The 19,253-nt window shown below is 33.4% G+C and overlaps 2 protein-coding genes across 3 annotated transcripts; both read right to left on the bottom strand.

The window, feature by feature from the left end:
- Positions 1-696: 696 nt before the first annotated feature.
- On the bottom strand, positions 697-6,105 carry LOC134698148 (endoplasmic reticulum chaperone BiP-like). The gene is made up of 6 exons (XM_063560453.1): positions 5,980-6,105; positions 4,820-4,928; positions 3,912-4,391; positions 3,118-3,505; positions 2,270-2,419; positions 697-1,920 (listed from the first exon to the last, which is right to left on the bottom strand). The coding sequence occupies exons 2-6, from the start codon at positions 4,924-4,926 to the stop codon at positions 1,120-1,122; spliced, it is 1,926 nt and encodes a 641-aa protein (XP_063416523.1). The 5' UTR covers positions 4,927-4,928; positions 5,980-6,105; the 3' UTR covers positions 697-1,119.
- A 5,557-nt stretch (positions 6,106-11,662) lies between these two features.
- On the bottom strand, positions 11,663-18,880 carry LOC134695776 (alpha-N-acetylgalactosaminidase-like). 2 transcript variants are annotated; one of them, XM_063557187.1, is made up of 7 exons: positions 18,641-18,880; positions 16,018-16,192; positions 15,257-15,428; positions 14,738-14,823; positions 13,685-13,846; positions 12,584-12,793; positions 11,663-12,020 (listed from the first exon to the last, which is right to left on the bottom strand). In XM_063557187.1, the coding sequence occupies exons 1-7, from the start codon at positions 18,790-18,792 to the stop codon at positions 11,739-11,741; spliced, it is 1,239 nt and encodes a 412-aa protein (XP_063413257.1). In that variant the 5' UTR covers positions 18,793-18,880; the 3' UTR covers positions 11,663-11,738. The 2 variants fall into 2 exon arrangements, with proteins under 2 accessions (XP_063413257.1, XP_063413258.1); XM_063557188.1 differs by lacking the exon at positions 18,641-18,880 and adding an exon at positions 16,803-16,863.
- Positions 18,881-19,253: the final 373 nt, after the last annotated feature.

Below are 19,253 nucleotides of genomic sequence, written 5' to 3'. Positions count from 1 at the left end.
CCCAAAGGGGCTAAAATGTCTAGACAAAATGAAGAACAAAGATAAGTTATGGTGTTTTATTGGCGAATTGTATGTTATAACAATTTTAAATACACTATCAAAGAATCCTTAAACAAACGGAAATACTGAGGTCCCAAAATATTCCAATGTGTAAAGGGATAGGTCCGGTAAGGGCCGAATTTGGCTACCAATTTCAGGTTCATCTGGCAAAAGATTTTGGACACTCTTTAAACACTTAGTGTCTATTTCAGTTGATTCAATTAGTTTATGTAAAAGATTTTAACTGATTTAGTCATAAAAAACGCTCTGATTCAACCTTTAATATGACAAATCTATCAAAATTTAATATGACAACAAAACGTCACTTTTCAACTGGTTTTTATCAAAAATGAAAATGGCCGCAACCTTTATACATGTTATGTATAATCGATAAATACAACTTATATTTCAATATTAAGAATGAACATAAATGAGGCCACTTTCATTTAAGACGGAAACCGTCTGAAATTTAACTATATTGCAAAAAAATTAATGATTTCATTAATTAAGTATGACTTAATGATGATAGTTCCCGATATATGTTCATTGTATTGTCAAAAACAGACGATATTTGTGTAGCAGAAGCATTCTACTTTCCAATAAATAACTAAAATTTTATATTTTAACAATTTTGTAAAACTGCTATATTTTGGGCCACAAAGGGGTCTTACTGGACCTACTCCTTTTAATTTTTCCTAGCCGAAGCTTGACATGCAATAACTAAATGTTCTACAGGAATAAGTAGAAATCGTGTTTCCCTCTATGATCACATTTTTTCATCAACCGATAGTTTCGGGATTTCTGATATCTTTACAAAAAGAATGAATATATAACAGTTCACGGATGAGGGGTCACTGATTGTCTTAATTAAATCACATTATGTAAATTTTGTCGCCATTCAGTTATAATGATATCATCATGTCTGCTCCGCAAATAACATGTAAATAGAACAGCTATACATTGTACATAATATCACACATTCGCCCAACTCAAACACTTTTACCAATAATTCATTATCACAAAAACAAATTCAATGTACTGACAGTGAAAGGCAGAGGTATTATGGGACTAACAAACTCATTACAATTCTTCCTTTTCTCCTTCCGAAGAAGTTGAATCATGATATATCTTACTTATAATTGGATTAACAATGTCTTCTAAGGCTTTCTTCTGTTCTTTCAAATCATTGAGTGAAAAGTTTGAATTATTTTCCAACCATTTTAATTTTTCTTCGATTGCTGTTTCTATTGTTAATTTTTCTTCGTCAGTCAATTTTCCTCCAAGTTTTTCGTTATCACTAATTTGATTTTTCAAGTTATATGTCAAACTTTCTAATTCATTTTTAGCATCTAAATTCTCCTTTGTCGCTTTATCTTCTTCAGCAAATTTCTCAGCATCATATAGCATACGTTCTATATCTTCCGGTGAAAGTCTGTTATTATCCTGTTGTATAACGATATTATTTTTCTGTCCCGTTCCTTTATCTTCTGCACTAACTTTTAAAATCCCGTTAGCATCAATGGCGAACGTGACTTCGATTTGAGGTACACCTCGTGGTGCTGGTGGGATACCCGATAGATCAAATGTTCCAAGTAGGTGATTGTCTTTTGTCATAGGTCGTTCACCTTCAAAAACCTGGATAGTTACAGCCGGTTGGTTGTCGGCAGCTGTTGAGAAGATTTGTGACTTCTTTGTTGGTATGGGCGTGTTACGTGGTGTCAGTCTAGTCATAACACCGCCCACTGTCTCGATACCTAGAGTAAGCGGGTTAACATCCATCAACAAAAGATCACTGGTCTCATCTGCTCCGCTAAGTATACCACCCTGGACAGTAGCGCCATAAGCCACTGCTTCGTCTGGATTAACTCCCCTGCTTGGTTCCTGTAAAATGGTAGTATGGGTTTATCAATTTGCGTTTATAAACATGCAGAATAATGGTTTACTTTTTAAATTGTTATTTGGATGGAGAGTTGTCTCATTGGCACTCACACCACATCTTCCTATATCTAGAAAAAATATCATAGGTATATAACGAGAGTCTTATTTCTAAAACAATATTTTATGAAAGGGAAGATTCCTTGATGATTGAAAGCAAACTCAAAACATATTGCAAAGACAGTTGTCAATCGTTGGAGGAACGTACGTATGTTTAAGATACATCTCAATTGATGGCGCTGGTATATTTTTCAAGTGTACCACGCCTTCTTATCTATACTAAAAGATGAATTACCTTTTCGTTAAAGTAATCTTTGAGCAGTTGTTGTATTTTAGGAATTCTTGTAGATCCACCAACGAGAACAATTTCGTCGATTTCAGACTTCTTCATGTCAGCGTCCTCCAGAACTCTTTGAACTGGTCTCATGGTAGATCTAAATAAATCCTGCAACGAAAGGAATAAAAGAATTAACTAATGAATATTTCCGCAAACTCGTCATACTAAGTGTGCTAATTTTAACCTTTTTAACCTTCCAAAGTTGTATTATTTTCTTCATTGCTTTGATTTATAAGAGCGACAAATTAAAACTGATGTTTAAGGTTGTGCGGCACACAACCTTAAAAATCAGTTTGAATTTGTCGCTCTTATAAAAGCAATGAAGAAAATAATTATATGACATAAAACATGTTGTTGGCCGGATTACGCGTGTAATATCTGCCACTGGAAAACTAACATCATCATCATTTTTATAATTATCATTTATAATCATTGATAGCTTGATTGTTTGATATACTTAAACAGCATATATCGTTTTATTCTGAGGCAGTAAGCCATATTCTTGGATTGAATTTAAGAATCCAGCCGGCGTTGCAGCATTGAAAATGAAAACATTATTTTTTAAATTGTCCCATTATTACTTGGAATACTGCACATTCAAAGTTATACATATATCATTGGCATTATTCTATAAATACTAGATACGCTAGCCCTCCGAATCGTAACTTTCTCCTGTTTTGTTGAGATTTTCATGTTTTCTTTTTCTTATTTGTGCAGAACGGTCCGGTTGATCTATGATTCCTCGAGTAAATTATAAAAATGTAAAAACAAATTATTTATAACTAGTTTTTGACCAGACGACTTACCATGTTAAGCTCTTCAAATTTTGCCCTTGATATTGTTTCGGAGAAATCTTCTCCTTTAAACAGGGATTCTATCTCTATTCTAGTTTGATGTGCAGACGACAGGGCTCTTTTCGCTTTTTCAACTTCACGTCTAAGTTTTTGGACTGCTTGTTTGTCAGTTTTAATGTCTTTTCCTGTTTTTTTCTTGTACAATTTTACAAAATAGTCCATGACTCTTTGGTCAAAATCTTCACCACCCAAATGAGTGTCTCCATTTGTAGCTGCAACCTCAAATATTCCATTATCAATAGTCAAAATGGAAACATCAAAAGTTCCTCCTCCAAGGTCAAACACAAGGACATTCTTCTCTCCTTCCTTATTTAGACCATAGGAAATAGCTGCTGCAGTTCTAAAAATAAACAGAACGAAATCACGTTTTGTTATATTATAAAACACCCATGCAACCAAACGAACCATGTTACATGTTTAGACCTCTACTATAGCAAGCATGTTTTAAATAGCAAATAACGATATTCAAAGGAATTAGCCCTAAGCTTTACTTCGGATTTCATTAAGCGTAAAAGTTAATAAAATGAAAAATGATTACACTTATAATTTATTTATTGGGCGTCAGTGTCTTTCCCGTTCAATAATTTTACTTTTAATGTTTGTAAAAAAATGTTTGCTAATCTGTCTGAAACTTGAACCATATTTTTTGCTTGATATATGTCAGCTTTTATGAACTTCCCTTATTTAAAATTTTCTCTAAAAATCGGTATTTTTTAAATTCTTTTTTCCTAAATGTAAAAACTTACGGTTCATTAATAATTCTTTTAACATTGAGACCAGCAATCCTTCCGGCATCTTTGGTAGCCTGTCGCTGTGCATCATTGAAATAGGCGGGGACAGTAACAACTGCGTGGGTTACCTTTTTACCAAGATATCCTTCCGCAATGTCCTTCATCCTGCTCAGAACCATTGCAGATATTTCCTCTGGGGCGAATACTTTAGAAGAATTTCCAACCTTGACCTCTATATGCGGTTTGTTGTTCTTGTTTAATACTTTAAAAGGATAGTGTCTCATGTCGTTCTGGACTGCATCGTCATCCCATTCCCGACCAATCAGACGTTTTACGTCAAATATCGTATTTTCCGGGTTAGACGTCAGTTGGTTTTTGGCGGCGTCACCTATTAGACGTTCTCCGTCTTCTGTAAACGCTACATAAGAAGGGGTAATTCTGTTTCCTTGCTCATTTGCAATGATTTCAACTCTTCCGTTTTTATACACTCCGACACTAAAAAGTGATAAAGACATTAGTAAGTCTTTGTGAAAATGTAAAAAAGTTGTTGGTTCTAGTTAATATTAGTATGTTTTTATTTATAACTAGATAAAGGCAACAGTAGTATACCGCTGTTCAAAATTCATAAATCGATTGAGTATAACAAAAAACAAATTCGGGTTACAAACATTGCGAGAAACACATCAAATATAAGAGGAGAACTATGACACAACAGAAACACAACACTAACATGTAACACACACAGACTAGAAACGAACTATAATTATATAACAATGGCCATATTCCGGACTTGGTACAGGACATTTTAAGAAAATATAAGACATTATATATTACATTTTATGCACCAAAGAATATACTTTCACAAATGTTTCAGTGAATGACGAATATAATGTCATCCCTTTTAGAATGATTTTTTTACTTACCACGAATAAGTAGTTCCGAGGTCGATACCGATCACCGTTCCTATATCTTCCGCGTCCCCACACACGAGGCCCAAAAGGGTTGTAACTCCAATCAAATAATACTTCATTTCTGTAAATGATTCAAAAACAAAAATATATATACTACATGTAAATATATGGTCATAATGCATAGTTTGAAAGGAAATAGTTTAAAAGCATATAAAAAAGGGAAATATGTTACGTGCACAGTCCTACATACTTGCCCATGAGACAACTACTAGTATCTGCTAAAGACCAAATGACATAGACGCGTTGACAACTACGCTATACATATATATGCCACCATAGTGCCTTCAACAGTGAGAAAAAACTGATAAATCAGACTGCTTCTGTTCAGCGGGAAAATAGGTAGCTATAGCAATTCGTAAAGAAATTATATGATAACATTCATGTAAATAATCAAGGTATGACCAAACTTTCGAAAATTCAAATATAATGTGCCGCTCTCTACGGGGCGCCGAATGGGACTCTTGTGATTTTGTACAAAATTCAATTCTGTCATAACAAAATCATGTTTGTCTTACAAAACTATGTGATACAGACTTGTTTTATGAAAACTTCAATTTTGTGATGACAAAATTCATTTTTGTAGACAAAATTCATTTTTGTAGACAAAATTCATTTTTGTAGACAATTTTGTCAAAGTCAAAGGTATGCAAATATAAACTAATTTGCATACAAAATTGCCTTTTGTCCCCTAATTTTCAAATTAGGTAACAAAAATCAAGTTTGTGTAACAAAAATGAATTTTATCATGACAAAAGTGACTTTTGTCCACTGAAAGATAATTTTGTATGACAAAATTTTAAATTTGTAGTATGTTACAAATTTTGTCAAATTGAACTAATTTTTGTTGAACAAAAGTCACTTTTGTCCGTACAAAATTGAATTTTGAGTACAAAACCACAAGAGTCCCATTCGGCGCCCCGTACTCTCCATGTCCCTTCTTTAAAAACGTGAAAAGAGACACAAAAAAGGACAGAAAAAGGGGTGGGTGTAATTGTTAATCATGTTAATGAAATTTAAAACAAATATCCGCCTCAGATCAAATAGTATAAATAATTATAAACCTCAAGTAAACGTAGACGTAATTTAATTACTTTAAAATAGTTTTAACTTACTTTATTTATGTGTTTTCTTTTATAATTCCGTTTCAATAACTTTCTTCTTGAAGAACAAGCTGTCGAATATCGTAGTTTTAGTTCGGTTTCAACTTTAAAGTTCGACTTGATTTAAGACCGATATTGAATTAAAGTAAAATGAGAAATTTATATTAAAGAATGTAATTGTTATCTATGCTTATTCATTGTACAAGTTGTCGTGGCATTCATTTATTTGCTGAGTTTGTTATTTTATTTCGCAGTTGATTCATTAAGGGTAACGTGTTATTAAGTACGCGTGGTCTTTAAATTCTGCGCCGAAATAATGTAAACAAGCCGAGTTTCATCATATTTATGAGTTATGACGTCATGCATAAATAGTTTATTTTTATATCGACCATACCTGTACATTAGACTATATATTGACCTAGAGACTTACGCATAAAGAAGCTAAAGTTAACAATGGTAAATATATTCACTTGAGAAATATTAAACTTAACGTTACGGGGGGAAATTAATTTCCAAAGAAGAAAGATACAGGTATTAAACTATATAATTTGAACAGAGACCAGTGGACAAATATACACTGTTAAATTAGTTTCTAAATCGAAATCTTGGATTTCCCGTGTTATAAATAGAGTAAACACATTATATATCTTACACAGTGTCAACTTTTTTTGTCTGTCTACATAAAACAAGCAGGCTGAATTTTTGCAGGAACTCATTTATGTTCATGAATGAAAAATCTCATAAATTATGTACATATCTACAGGATGTGGCGTGTTGAACATTAATTATTGTATTTTTTTAGGAATAAGTATATCAACATATTTACAATTTACACAGTTGTTCTCTTCTTTACCCCTGCGTATATATTGCTATATTCAGAAAAGCGTCGACCCCCCCCCCCCCCAAAAAAAAACAACAACAAAAAAAAAAAGACTGAAAAAGAACAACAACAAACCCAACAACACCAAAACTATCATGATTGGCCAAACTTTTCATATTAGCTTGATATCCTCAATTGCATGTCTAGGGTTTGATCAATGTCAGATCAAATCGAATGTTTGAAGTAACTCGCTTAGTTTTGCTATTTTGTCCCGCTTTAGATATATATTTTTGTCATTTTTGTCCTTAATTTAGCTATCTTCTCCTTCTAGTTTTCACCCATCAATTTTCTACAAGTCTATGTATCTATAGTTAACCCAAATTCATAAAATTTACGGGATGCACATGGCTTATATTGGTGTGTTCTACAAACTATATTGGACTATACCGGGATATATATAGAGCGAAACATTTTGACTGCCACTGAATTCAAGAGGGATTTCGAATATGGCCAGAGTATGTCCTTAAAATTGCCACCTATGGCCTCTATCACAAATTGTTTCGATGTGTCTAAGTCTTTGGGCAGACAAAGCGCTACTTATCTATCTGAGCCATCGGATGTAATGTTCCCTATACCTCTCGACTGTAAGTCAACTAGCATACTAAAAAAATCAGGAAATAGACATTGACCTTCGGTTGGTATCACGGTTGTATGAAAACCATGCTTCAACCCTTTTCCTGTAGAAGCCATGTTAGTCATGGAACGATATATACGTAAAATAAAATTGAGAATAGAAATGGGGAATGTGCCAAAGATACAACAACACGACCATAGAGCAGACAACAGCTGAAGGTCACCACTAGGTCTTCAATGAAGCGAGAAATTCCCGCTCCCGGAGGCGTCCTTCAGCTGGCCCCTAAACAAATATATATACTAGTTCAAAGATAATGAACGCCATACTAATTTCCAAATTGTACACAAGAAACTAAAAGTTAAAATAATACAAGACTAACAAAGGCCAGAGGCTTCGACTTGGGACAGGCGCAAAAATGCGGCGGGGTTAAACATGTTTGTGAGATCTCAATATATCTGTTACACGTATATACACGAAACATTTTTCTTATTGAATCATGTTAGATCTTTTTTTATCAGGTGTGTTTTTATTCATTGCATGACTGTGTTTGCAGTTTGATAGTGTGTCTATGTATTTTCCTGTTCTATTTTATGTAATACTGCTAGTAGTCTGTTGTTATTTATGTATTATTGTCATTTTTTTATTTTCTTTGGTTACATCTTCTGACATCAGACTCGGACTTATCTTGAACTGAATTTTAATGTGCGTATTGTTATGCGTTTACTTTTCTACATTGGTTAGAGGTATAGGGGGAGGGTTGAGATCTCACAAACATGTTTAACCCCGCCGCATTTGTGCGCCTGTCCCAAGTCAGGAGCCTCTGGCCTTTGTTAGTCTTGTATTATTTTAATTTTAGTTTCTTGTGTACAATTTGGAAATTAGTATTCATTATCACTGGACTAGTATATATTTGTTTAGGGGCCAGCTGAAGGACGCCTCCGGGTGCGGGAATTTCTCGCTACATTGAAGACCTGTTGGTGACCTTCTGCTGTTGTTTTTTATTTGGTCGGATTGTTGTCTCTTTGACCCATTCCCCATTTCCATTCTCAATTTTAAGGTCAATGGTTCAACACAAAAGTGCCCGTATAGCTATAGTTTAAACCTATTTTATTTGCTGAATTAAAGCAACATGGATTAGACACAAGTAAATCATACTTATGAAGTCTTCTCCATAATACAATTTAAATTTACAATAATAGTGTAATATAATGGACATGCATATAAAACAAACGTTTACAAAATATAATACTAGCTTTCATAGGTGAACAAAGAGGAGAGAAAGTAAAAAGAGAAAAAGAAAATTTGAGAAAAGTCGTATAATTCTGTGACTATGACTTGTGGATTGATGACAACGATGACGTTCCGTTTCAGTAATAATAACGCTCTATCAAGGCATAAGAAATCTGTTCGACCTTAAAAAAATTTATGAAATTTTGAACATGTTTGAAAATTTGAATATTTTGTTCGTTCGAAAGTTCCAAGTGTCCGCAAATTAATAGTTTTGTATCCAAAACAAAGTTTTCAGATAGCCAGTTAAGATTATGGAATAAGGTTTTTCTACATAATTTGTATTAACTAAAGGGCAAACGAAGAAGTAATGTTACGCGCGATGGTCGTACCTCATTGGAAAATCGATGTAGTTGGCAAGATGCAAGTCCTAAATATTTAATTTTGTGATATCATATTCATTGCTATTGTACGCATTTGAAAAAAAAAAAAATTTTTAAAATAAAAAAGAAAAAAATAATTGCTGAAACTATGTTTTATGCTGCATGCGACAAGCTTCAGTTTTAAAAAAAGGCTATTTTTAGGCTGTCCCGCGTAACATATTTCATTTATTGTAACCACTAAACTCTGATTTTCGTCTTAAGTATTTAATATTTTGAAAAACATTTTTTTCCGTTATTTGACAAAAAGGTTCCTTCAGTTTTTTATGCATTTTTTATAACGTTATGATAACGTCATAGAAAAAATAAAGTGTTCCATACAACAAGGGCAAATCTGTCCCACGGGGGAAAAAATGGTATTCCAGATTTGAGAATCAAAAACATTTATCTAATATGGAAAAAAGGTTAGTATTTGTATTTACTTCATCAATGTTAATTTGCTTAATTTTATGAATTTAAAGACAAATATCCTGAAAAATGATATATGGTTATTTATGATCGATTTTTCAAAGGCTTACAAGGTTGTCGCACCGCCATTTTTTGACGTCAAGACGAACTCAACTCAAATTTACGTCAATTGTTTGCTTATCAGAGCTCTCATAATGGTAGAATTTTATGATTTTTTAAAATGTTATTTTTCTTAATTTTTCAAAAATCTAAAGTACATCAATTTTCGATAAGTAGTTAAAACGCACCGTCGATTTTGCAGAGTCTTACAAGAATGTCGCACATGCTTAAAACCAACGTTTCAGTCGAAGTTTTGGTTTGAACGTTACGTAATATTCGCGACGTTGTGTTACGCTTACATGTACGAACATCGCGCGTAACGTCTAGACATCCTCAATATCGGACCCACAATAAAGTGCCCGTATGTTTAACACCAATCAATCAATCATATTATATATAATATAAGGACAGTAACTGTTAGCCAACATATTTCTCTAAGAAAAATCATGTGTGTATTAATCGTTGCGAATGTGTTATACTAGAATGATCCATTATGCACGAGTTCTTGTATCATGAACAAAGCTTGTTTTATATTGGTGGAATGTACAAGTGCCCGGCCACGTCATGCTTTTGTCAGCTGCATTTATATTTAAGTTGTACTGTTGCACCACTGTCACCGTTTAAGTTGTCCCAATTCAAGAGCCTGGAATTCACTGGTTGTCGTTTGTTGGTGCGTCATGTATTTGTTTTCCGTTCATTATTTAATACATAAATTAGGCCGTTACAGTGGTTTTTTCGTTTGAATTTTTTTACATTTGTCTTTTCGGGGCTTTTTATAGCTGACTACGTGGAATAGTCTTTGTTAATTGTTGAACATTTTTTCTAGTAAATTCCTGCATTCAATGCAATCCTTCTAATCCGTGCCAGAATTGACAAGTATTTATGTTTGTATATACTTGAAACATTTAATAAATAAAAGTATTCCTTTTATTTTAAAATGGCGCTTTTTGTCTCTATTATAATGATTTTTTTTCTATTATGATGTCGTTCCGCTCCCTGACAATATAATCTTTTGACAGTTTTGTGCCATTTCGATAGAAGCTAGTGAAGTACATGTATATATTATATAGTATAAAGGAGCGCAACGACATGGAAACTATTTGTGTATTAAGCACATCACAAAAAAGAAAACCCTAATCATGACAAAGGAAGTACATTTACAAAAAGTCAGTTACGGCGTTCCAAAGTGCGTGCAAAAAACATCCAATACATTCGATTCTAGGGATGTATACTTGTTGTTGTCCCTATCATATATTGTTTTAAGGAACTGGCAAATATATATTGTATATAAACAATATTTCCGAGTAGTCTGAGTTCAGTAGAATTATTATGGTTCTGTAGATATTTTGTTTAATATATATTTTAAGTTGTAATAAAGCATGACATCCCAACACATTATTTCAATAAGAATGTCAATACATTCAATTTTATATATTTTATTTTACAATTTCTTAAACATGTACATGTATGTTACATAAGTATGTGAATTTAATATGTTAATAGTTTCTTAAAGCAGTTTATATTATATTATAACAACACATAGGAATATCGCCTACAAATAATCTCAATACGGTCATACTCCAAATACTTTTTTGAACCACCTATCCTACCACAGCTGCTTGGGTGGTGTGCATGCGTTGCTTTTTTATTTATATTAAACTTGTTTAACAATTAACCAGGGGTACTTTTTCCATCGTGGAGCCGCGGAGAATATATTAGCCGGCGTCCGCTGGTCTTACGACGAGCAGCGAAAAAAAGTATACCATCGGGACATTTTTTACAAGGGAGAATTTTCTACCAAGGAGCCACGAAGAATGTTTTAGCAGGTTCCCGCCGATATTTCGACGACCAAGAGAGGGTAGCAATAGATAGAAATATATTTGAAGTGAGTAATATTGAGGTCTAAACTTTTCAAGAAAGTATTTAAAAATTTATTGCACCACCATGCCTTATAAAACATTTATCATACATAAACCTTTATATAAGTTAATTGCTATATTGTACAAATGTATAAAGATATATAAAAGTAGTGATATGAGTGCCAATGAGACAACTCTCCATCATTTTGTAAAAAGTACCACCTGGCTTCTTCATACATTTACTTTTATACAATTTAGTCTTTAGTGGTTTTATTGTGTCAACATCAGAACACAATGAGTTCCTTTTCTGTAACAGGGGTAGCTACAGCTAGAAATAGATTTGTAGGAGGTATTCTGATAACCAGAGAGTCTGATAATTTGTATGGTCCGTACGATATTCCAGTGAATATCTCCTTCATGGTGTACCCATTTTCATCCGTTAGTCCTAGTTGAGACATGGTCCGATTGACCGTCTGCAGCAAACCACCAACATTCTTATTAAATATTCCAACTGCATATCTTCCTTTGGGACTTAATGGTCGGAGCCAACTTTCAAGTTTAACCGCCTGAAAAAAAAATGCGAAGTAAATAAGTTAGCAACATATGTTTTTATTACAATTCTTTTTTCCAAAATATTTGTGGCATAACTTTTGTACTCAGTATAATTATTTATAATTTTATAAAAGAAAATTGCATATATATTGTTTTATTAATAACAAGCATAAGTGCACAAATGAGATTGTGACTTATAATTTAAAATAAATCATAAACAAAATGCAAGTTTTCGAAGAAAGAAGTACAAAAATGAAGTATATATAATCATCACCATGCTGCCTACTAAATAAAAATGCATTCGTTGCAGCAGTTTTTGAGAAAAGTACGATGAAAATATTTCAAGTTTTGACGAACGGACGGACGTTAAAGGTGATTTTAAAATAGCCTAACTCTTACAGAGCTCTTTAATTAATGCACAAAGAGCATATCCCCCAGATAAATGCATTGAGAACTTAGATGAAATTTGTATACAAATACACAGAAATATTGTTACGAGTTATAAGAAAATACTGCACAGTGACAACATTCTTAGAAACTTATTTAAACAAATAGTAGCTGGCATGGCATTACTTACATGATCATCTATATTCCAGATTCTTCTACCAGCAATACCGAGTGAGTCCTGATGTATAGCCAATACCTCTTTATTTAACAACAACTGTTTCGCTGTCGGAACAATGTTCCTGAGATCTACCGACATAAACAACGGTGACGCCATTATAGCCCACAATCCAATCTGTGTCTGCTGCTGTGCCGCACTTAATGAGAAATCACCAACTATAAGCTACAATTTAAAGAAAAAATATAAATTTCATCAGGAAATTCAAAAAAAAAAATATGTATGCTTGTTAAGAGTTGACAGATTTATTGATTGATGTTTAACGCCACTGTCAGCACCATTGCGCTATTTTGTGAAGATCAGTTTTAATTGGTGGAGGTAACTGCCTGTAGAAAATCAGCAATGTTTGATTGGAAGTTAGAAACAACAAACAATGACGTGTAACGTACTATGACAAGATAAACTAATCTTTAAACATTATACATTAAAGAAATGTTAATAAAGAGCTAACGAGCACATAACCAGTGCTGCTTATTTTTCGGTAATGGCTTTTTATTAACTATTGAAGTCTTAAATGAAAAGAGCAGTAGGTGATACGTGGAAAATATTTTCCCATGTTTCGTACAAAAAAACCCAAAGAGTCCTGCAAACTTAAGTCAGAGACCAGAAACAAAAAAAATAGCAATTTATCCATTCGTAAAGGGGCATAGCTCTAGAAAGGAACAGGTGACGCCACTAAAATTCACACTTGATATGTATTTAGTTGTAATACGTATTGTGTATAAGTGTCATACCATTTCGTTGAGGCAAACTTAAGTTATAGAACGGAAACAAACTTTAATAAGAAGTACGGACGGACGAACATATAGATGGACAAGGATAAAACTTAATGCCCCCTCCGCTACGAGGACATAAGAAGAGAGACTGTCTATTTGTGTTGATTAATTTAAAAAAAACCACCACTATGATAGCAAGGATTTGCAAATTGAAAAGGATTGAAATCTCGTAGTTTTCTTACGCAGCGAGTGCAATGATTTGTTTAGTAATATTTGCCTTGAGCATAAAATTGAGAATTTTACATAATATAAATACTTGATGTTAGTAAACAAATCAAACCTGATCTGCATCGTTCCATCCACCAGGCCCAGCGATTTCCAGGAAATTCTTGTCGTTTTTGCCATAAAACTCAATGATGTTAAAGACATATTTCCAGTTGTCTTCTACGTCTTCATAATTGCGCCACGTATTACAATATTTTTTTACTAAATTGTAGTCAACCTGAAAAGATCCGACTCTTGAAATTTGTGTATTTTGTTACCCTTTGCAAGGGTCTGGATTGGGTGGATAATTTTTCTGTATCCTTTATACTGTTTGACCATTAATTTTTATTATTTACAGCAGATTCCATTAAGTTTTTAGGAAAAAGTAATATCTGTGGTTAGCTTGCTAACTAGCTGAACCGTTAAGTCATTATTGGGTAAGAAATACCAGTACCCTCCTTTCTAGGTAGCCTGGTCATACATGCAGACAGATAGATTGGTTATCTGTCGGACTAGTCTTCTCTTAAAAGAGGGTAGTTTACCTTACCTAATAATGACTTCGCAGTTCAGCTAGCAAGCAAGCTAATTATAAAGATACTATATTTGTCTACAAACTCAACGGAATATGCTGTAAATATAATTTTCTCATTTTTCTCATCTCTTTCTTTTTTTTTGATCCATTTTCTCTATTCATAATATGTTTTGGCCATTATTCTTTAATCGATAATCCTCTACCCAAACCGTCTTTTATACCGTTATTTGAATGACTTGACAGTTATGTGTAAAGGAGGAGGGCTGAGAATAAAAAAAAAAGAAGTAGCTCAATCCTGTCACATCTTTGTGTGTGTTTCTAAGGTCAGTAATCTAATTGCATTGCTGCCCAAATGTCGTATTAAAAAAATATTGTTGAAATAGCCGCAGATGCAGTTGTTGTTATTATAATGTGTTTCGTTATTGAGGATTTTGATGATGATCGCATATCTTAGATATTTTCTGGTAGATATGTATAATCTATATAGTATAGAGTACAACTCCGTTGATGAAGAGAATCTAATAAGACGCCAAATATACGCTTCGTAATTAACGAAAGATGAATTTCCTTATTTGGTCGTATCAAAATTAAAATCACCTTTGGTCCCATACAGATAGCTAAAGCACAATTATACAATATTGGTCGTCCCGTCTTGTTGAGATAATTCCCCATCTGTTCAAAACCTGTAATCGAAACAATTATGTTCTTCATTATACAAAACAAGGGTTTATTATTGTGTATCCCTTTTCAATCGATAGTGTACTCCCTAAAATAAATGTCTATTTTTTGTAGATACTTGTAGATGTAAATAAACGAAGAATGTTTATGGCACACACATGATGCCCCACTTGCAAATTATGTTATAAAGGGGCATTACTTGAGAAACGGTTAAAATTCGAACTTGATATGTGTTGTGGTAATAAGCAATTTTTATGAGTTTCAAACTATTTAGATGCGACAAATAAACTGAAATTGGAGAACAGAAGTAATTTTAGGGACGTATATGTACACATATGAGTATAACTATAACATAAAAAAGTCGCTATACATGTAGTATCGATATCAAAAGTCGCTATATATATGAACCTGTAGACTCGATATCAAAAATTGCCTTACCTGTAACAAAGTTTGGCCCTGGGTTACAGCAATCAAATTTCAACATATCAACGCCCCATTCAGCATATGTTGCAGCATCGCGAGCCATGTGATATTTGTTTCCAGGGTAACCCTTGCATGTCTTATTGCCAACACTTCCGTAAATACCAAACTTCAGACCTCTTGAGTGTACCTGGTTTAAACAAAGCAATAACGATAAACAACAATCGGAATAAAAATGATCTGCCATTATACATTTAACCTTGAAGTTCCTTCTACTATACATATAATGGTATATTTAAAGATAGACATATTCTTTGGTTAGCTATTCCAGTGTTTTCAGTCTAGATATTGCGTCTTTACAATTGAAACGGTAGCAAAACCTAAACTTCAGCTATATGTGTGTAATTTGTTTACTCATTGCAGTATAGATAACAGGTGTTAATTCCATACGCTTGTCAATTAAAAAGCTATCTAATTGTTAAGATAAATGTAGGGATGTTTTGAAATTAAACAATTTTTTATACTATCATAGTACATACTGCATTCATTAGTTTTGGATTGATAGAAACAAATTATGAGATGGGGACATTTTTTCTCCACAATTCTAAATTTTTACCACTATAACATCCCATCATTGTATCACCCCTTCCTCCCTTATCAAACATCCAGCAAAAGTGACAAAACGACACCATTCTTGTGAAAATCAAAAAAACTTGTTATTATTTTTCTTAAGTTATGCTTATCATCAAAACAGAATTAACACGGCATAGTTGACTTACGTAATCAATAACTGCTTTCATACCATTCGGAAACCTTTCGGGATCAGTTACAAGCGTTCCCATTTGGCTTCTTTCTTTTGCCATCCAGCAGTCGTCGACCGATAAATATTCATATCCCGCTTCCAAGTAACCATCTTCTGCCATTCTATCTGCCATTTGCATAAGCAGGTTGGCGCTAAAAATACAGGTTAAAATATGTCAATTATATCTCAAGTCAGGAGTCTACCAGGTTTCTTTTAATTTGTCACATTTGTTTTTTGATTATTTGTTTTGGTCATAAATGATATTTTTTGTTGGATTTGTTTTTGATTTGATCTTGTCGAAAGCTTTTATAGCTGACTAGACGGAATATTTGTTCTTGGCGAAGGCCATATGGTGACTCATATATATGTTAAATCCATGTCAAACTCACACGAAAGACAACTCATCTTATTGCTAGCTGTTGTCTGCTCTATGGTCGGGTTGTTGTCTCTTTGACACATGCCCCATTTCCATTCCCAATTTCATCTTACTCTGAAACAATAGCGTGACTCTGAGCCAACCATGTAGTGTTTATTTTTACTCATACGAAGCATTTTTTTAGGTCAGAATCAGTACCACTTTACAGTCGTTGGTTTGGCACATACGGGAATTTAACCTCACATATGTATTAGATAATAAAGATCCAGAAACGCGTTTTATTCAAAATATATAATTTGACAGAGAGTTTAAGACATTTTTTATCCATTAACATAGCGCGAAACTGTTTGTAAATATGAGTTTTTCCATGAAAGCACAAAACTCACCAAGGGTACCTCTGTCAACCGCGCATGAATATTGAAATGACTCTTCTGTGTGGAGTAGTTACTGATGCCCAAAGGGGATTTTCTTTTACATAATGCCTTAAAACAATAATTCCCTATGTATTTTTTTACTTCAGTCTGTATATAATATTAAAATAAGGAGATGTGATATGATTGCCAATGAGACAACTATCCACCAAAGTTCACATGAGATGGATTTAAGCAATTATACGCAACCATACAACCTTCAGCAATGAGAGAAACAAATACCTCAAAATCAGCTAAAACGGCCCCGTAAAAAAAAGAAACAATTCAATCAAGAAAACTACCACGACAACCACTGAGCTACAGTCTTCCAAATTGGGACAGGCACATGTTGAAGATCATACGGTGACCTTTAGTTGTGTCATTTGGTTTCTTATGGAGAGTTGTCACAGTTTCAATCATACTACATTTTTTTCTTTCATACATACAGAATGTGGCGGGATTATACATGTCTGTGAACGCTCAACCCTCCCCTAAACTGTGACAATAAAAAAAAATACAATACATTATATTAGTAAGTACAAATCTAAGAATGACATTATTACATGATGCCCGAAAAAAAAATCATAATTCATAGGAGAAATTTATCTCTTTTTACGTGTAATGAGTATCTATTATGATGCCCATAAGGACCTGAGATCACCCCAGTTTTTTGGTTAGGTTCGTGTTTTTAGTCTATAGTTTGCTATGTTGTGTCTTACGTGTTACCACCTGTTTGTTAGTTTGTATTTTTCTTTTTTAGCGTTAATAAGAAGAATAAACTCAGAGCATAGATTATACATGTCGACAAGGTAAAATAGTCACGTCCAAATTTTAAGAGGACGTACAAATTATGTGTCTTAAGACAACTCTTTGCATACGGCGTGTGATACCCATCTCCCCCCCCCCCCCCCATAAATAAAATTGATGGCATCCCTCTGTGAACAACATGCATCATGAGCTAAACATGATTTAGGCAATAGATCGATAGATGCACCAGATGACTATACTTAAACCTTACCCGATTCAGTTATGTGATAGATGCACCAAATGACTATAATTAACCTTACCCGATTCAGTTATGTGATAGATGCACCAAATGACTATACTTAAACCTTACCTGATGCAGTTATGTGACAGATGAACCAGATGACTTTTATTAAACTTTACCTGATGCAGTTATGTGATAGATGCACCAAATGACTATAATTAACCTTACCCGATTCAGTTATGTGATAGATGCACCAAATGACTATAATTAACCTTACCCGATTCAGTTATGTGATAGATGCACCAAATGACTATACTTAAACCTTACCTGATGCAGTTATGTGACAGATGAACCAGATGACTTTTATTAAACTTTACCTGATGCAGTTATGTGATAGATGCACCAAATGACTATAATTAACCTTACCCGATTCAGTTATGTGATAGATGCACCAAATGACTATACTTAAACCTTACCTGATGCAGTTATGTGACAGATGAACCAGATGACTTTTATTAAACTTTACCTGATGCAGTTATGTGATAGATGCACCAGATGACTATAATTAAACCTTACCTGATGCAGTTATGTGATAGATGCACCAAATGACTATAATTAAACCTTACCTGATGCAGTTATGTGATAGATGAACCAGATGACTATTATTAAACCTTACCTGATGCAGTTATGTGATAGATGCACCAGATGACTATAATTAAACCTTACCTGATGCAGTTATGGGATAGATGAACCAGATGACTATAATTAAACCTTACCTGATGCAGTTATGTGATAGATGCACCAAATGACTATAATTAAACCTTACCCGATGCAGTTATGCGGGTCATTTTTACAGTCGGTGTTGCATCTAAACCTTTCCCAAGACATCCAACCCATGGGTGGAGTTCTGGCCAAACCATTATCTAAACCAATACTTAACGGTAGCAAAACACACAATATGATAACTGACCACATCATTGTTGTACAATACACAAATGAATACACGTTAAAGAACACAATGAAGGTATTTATAAGTGTTTACATCCGTATTAAAAATAGTATTGATTTTTAGGATAGATGTCAATGAATCAGGTAAATTTAATGGTTAATGGTCGTTCTGTTGTATCGTATCACGTGTTTTTTTTAAGTGGACAGTGGTCAACATCTTAATCTGTTAATGATTTAACGGTCGACCAGAGAGGTATTAGTGAAATATTAAAAGTAACCTATTCATAAATAGATGTATTCCGTTTCAATTTAAACTTGTTTTCAATTTTTCCTTTACGTTTTAAATACTAACAAAAAATCACGACGATTTAAATTCATCAAATTCGCTATTAAAGAACACACAAAATAGAATGAGTAGAAAATTATGTTTAACTCAAATATACTTTACGAATTATAATTTTGATTTTCGAAATAAATCGTAGAGGGTTGTA

The sequence above is a fragment of the Mytilus trossulus genome, chromosome 14 (assembly GCF_036588685.1).
Source record: "Mytilus trossulus isolate FHL-02 chromosome 14, PNRI_Mtr1.1.1.hap1, whole genome shotgun sequence".
NCBI classification, from domain to species: Eukaryota; Metazoa; Mollusca; class Bivalvia; order Mytilida; family Mytilidae; genus Mytilus; species Mytilus trossulus.
The sequence above is the reverse complement of the archived record's forward strand: the minus strand, read 5'-3'. Positions and strand labels throughout refer to the sequence as shown.

Excerpts from the sequence above, each read along its gene's own strand:
- LOC134698148 (XM_063560453.1), bottom strand. The coding sequence starts at position 4,926 with ATGAAGTATTATTTGATTGGAGTTACAACCCTTTTGGGCCTCGTGTGT. Across the intron at positions 4,392-4,819 it reads CTCGGAACTACTTATTCGTG|TGTCGGAGTGTATAAAAACG; the intron begins GTAAGTAAAAAA and ends ATCACTTTTTAG. Across the intron at positions 3,506-3,911 it reads AAAAGAATTATTAATGAACC|AACTGCAGCAGCTATTTCCT; the intron begins GTAAGTTTTTAC and ends GTTTATTTTTAG.
- LOC134695776 (XM_063557187.1), bottom strand. The coding sequence starts at position 18,792 with ATGATGTGGTCAGTTATCATATTGTGTGTTTTGCTACCGTTAAGTATT. Across the intron at positions 14,824-15,256 it reads AGGGCCAAACTTTGTTACAG|GTTTTGAACAGATGGGGAAT; the intron begins GTAAGGCAATTT and ends TTTCGATTACAG. Across the intron at positions 13,847-14,737 it reads CTATCTGTATGGGACCAAAG|GTTGACTACAATTTAGTAAA; the intron begins GTGATTTTAATT and ends GGATCTTTTCAG.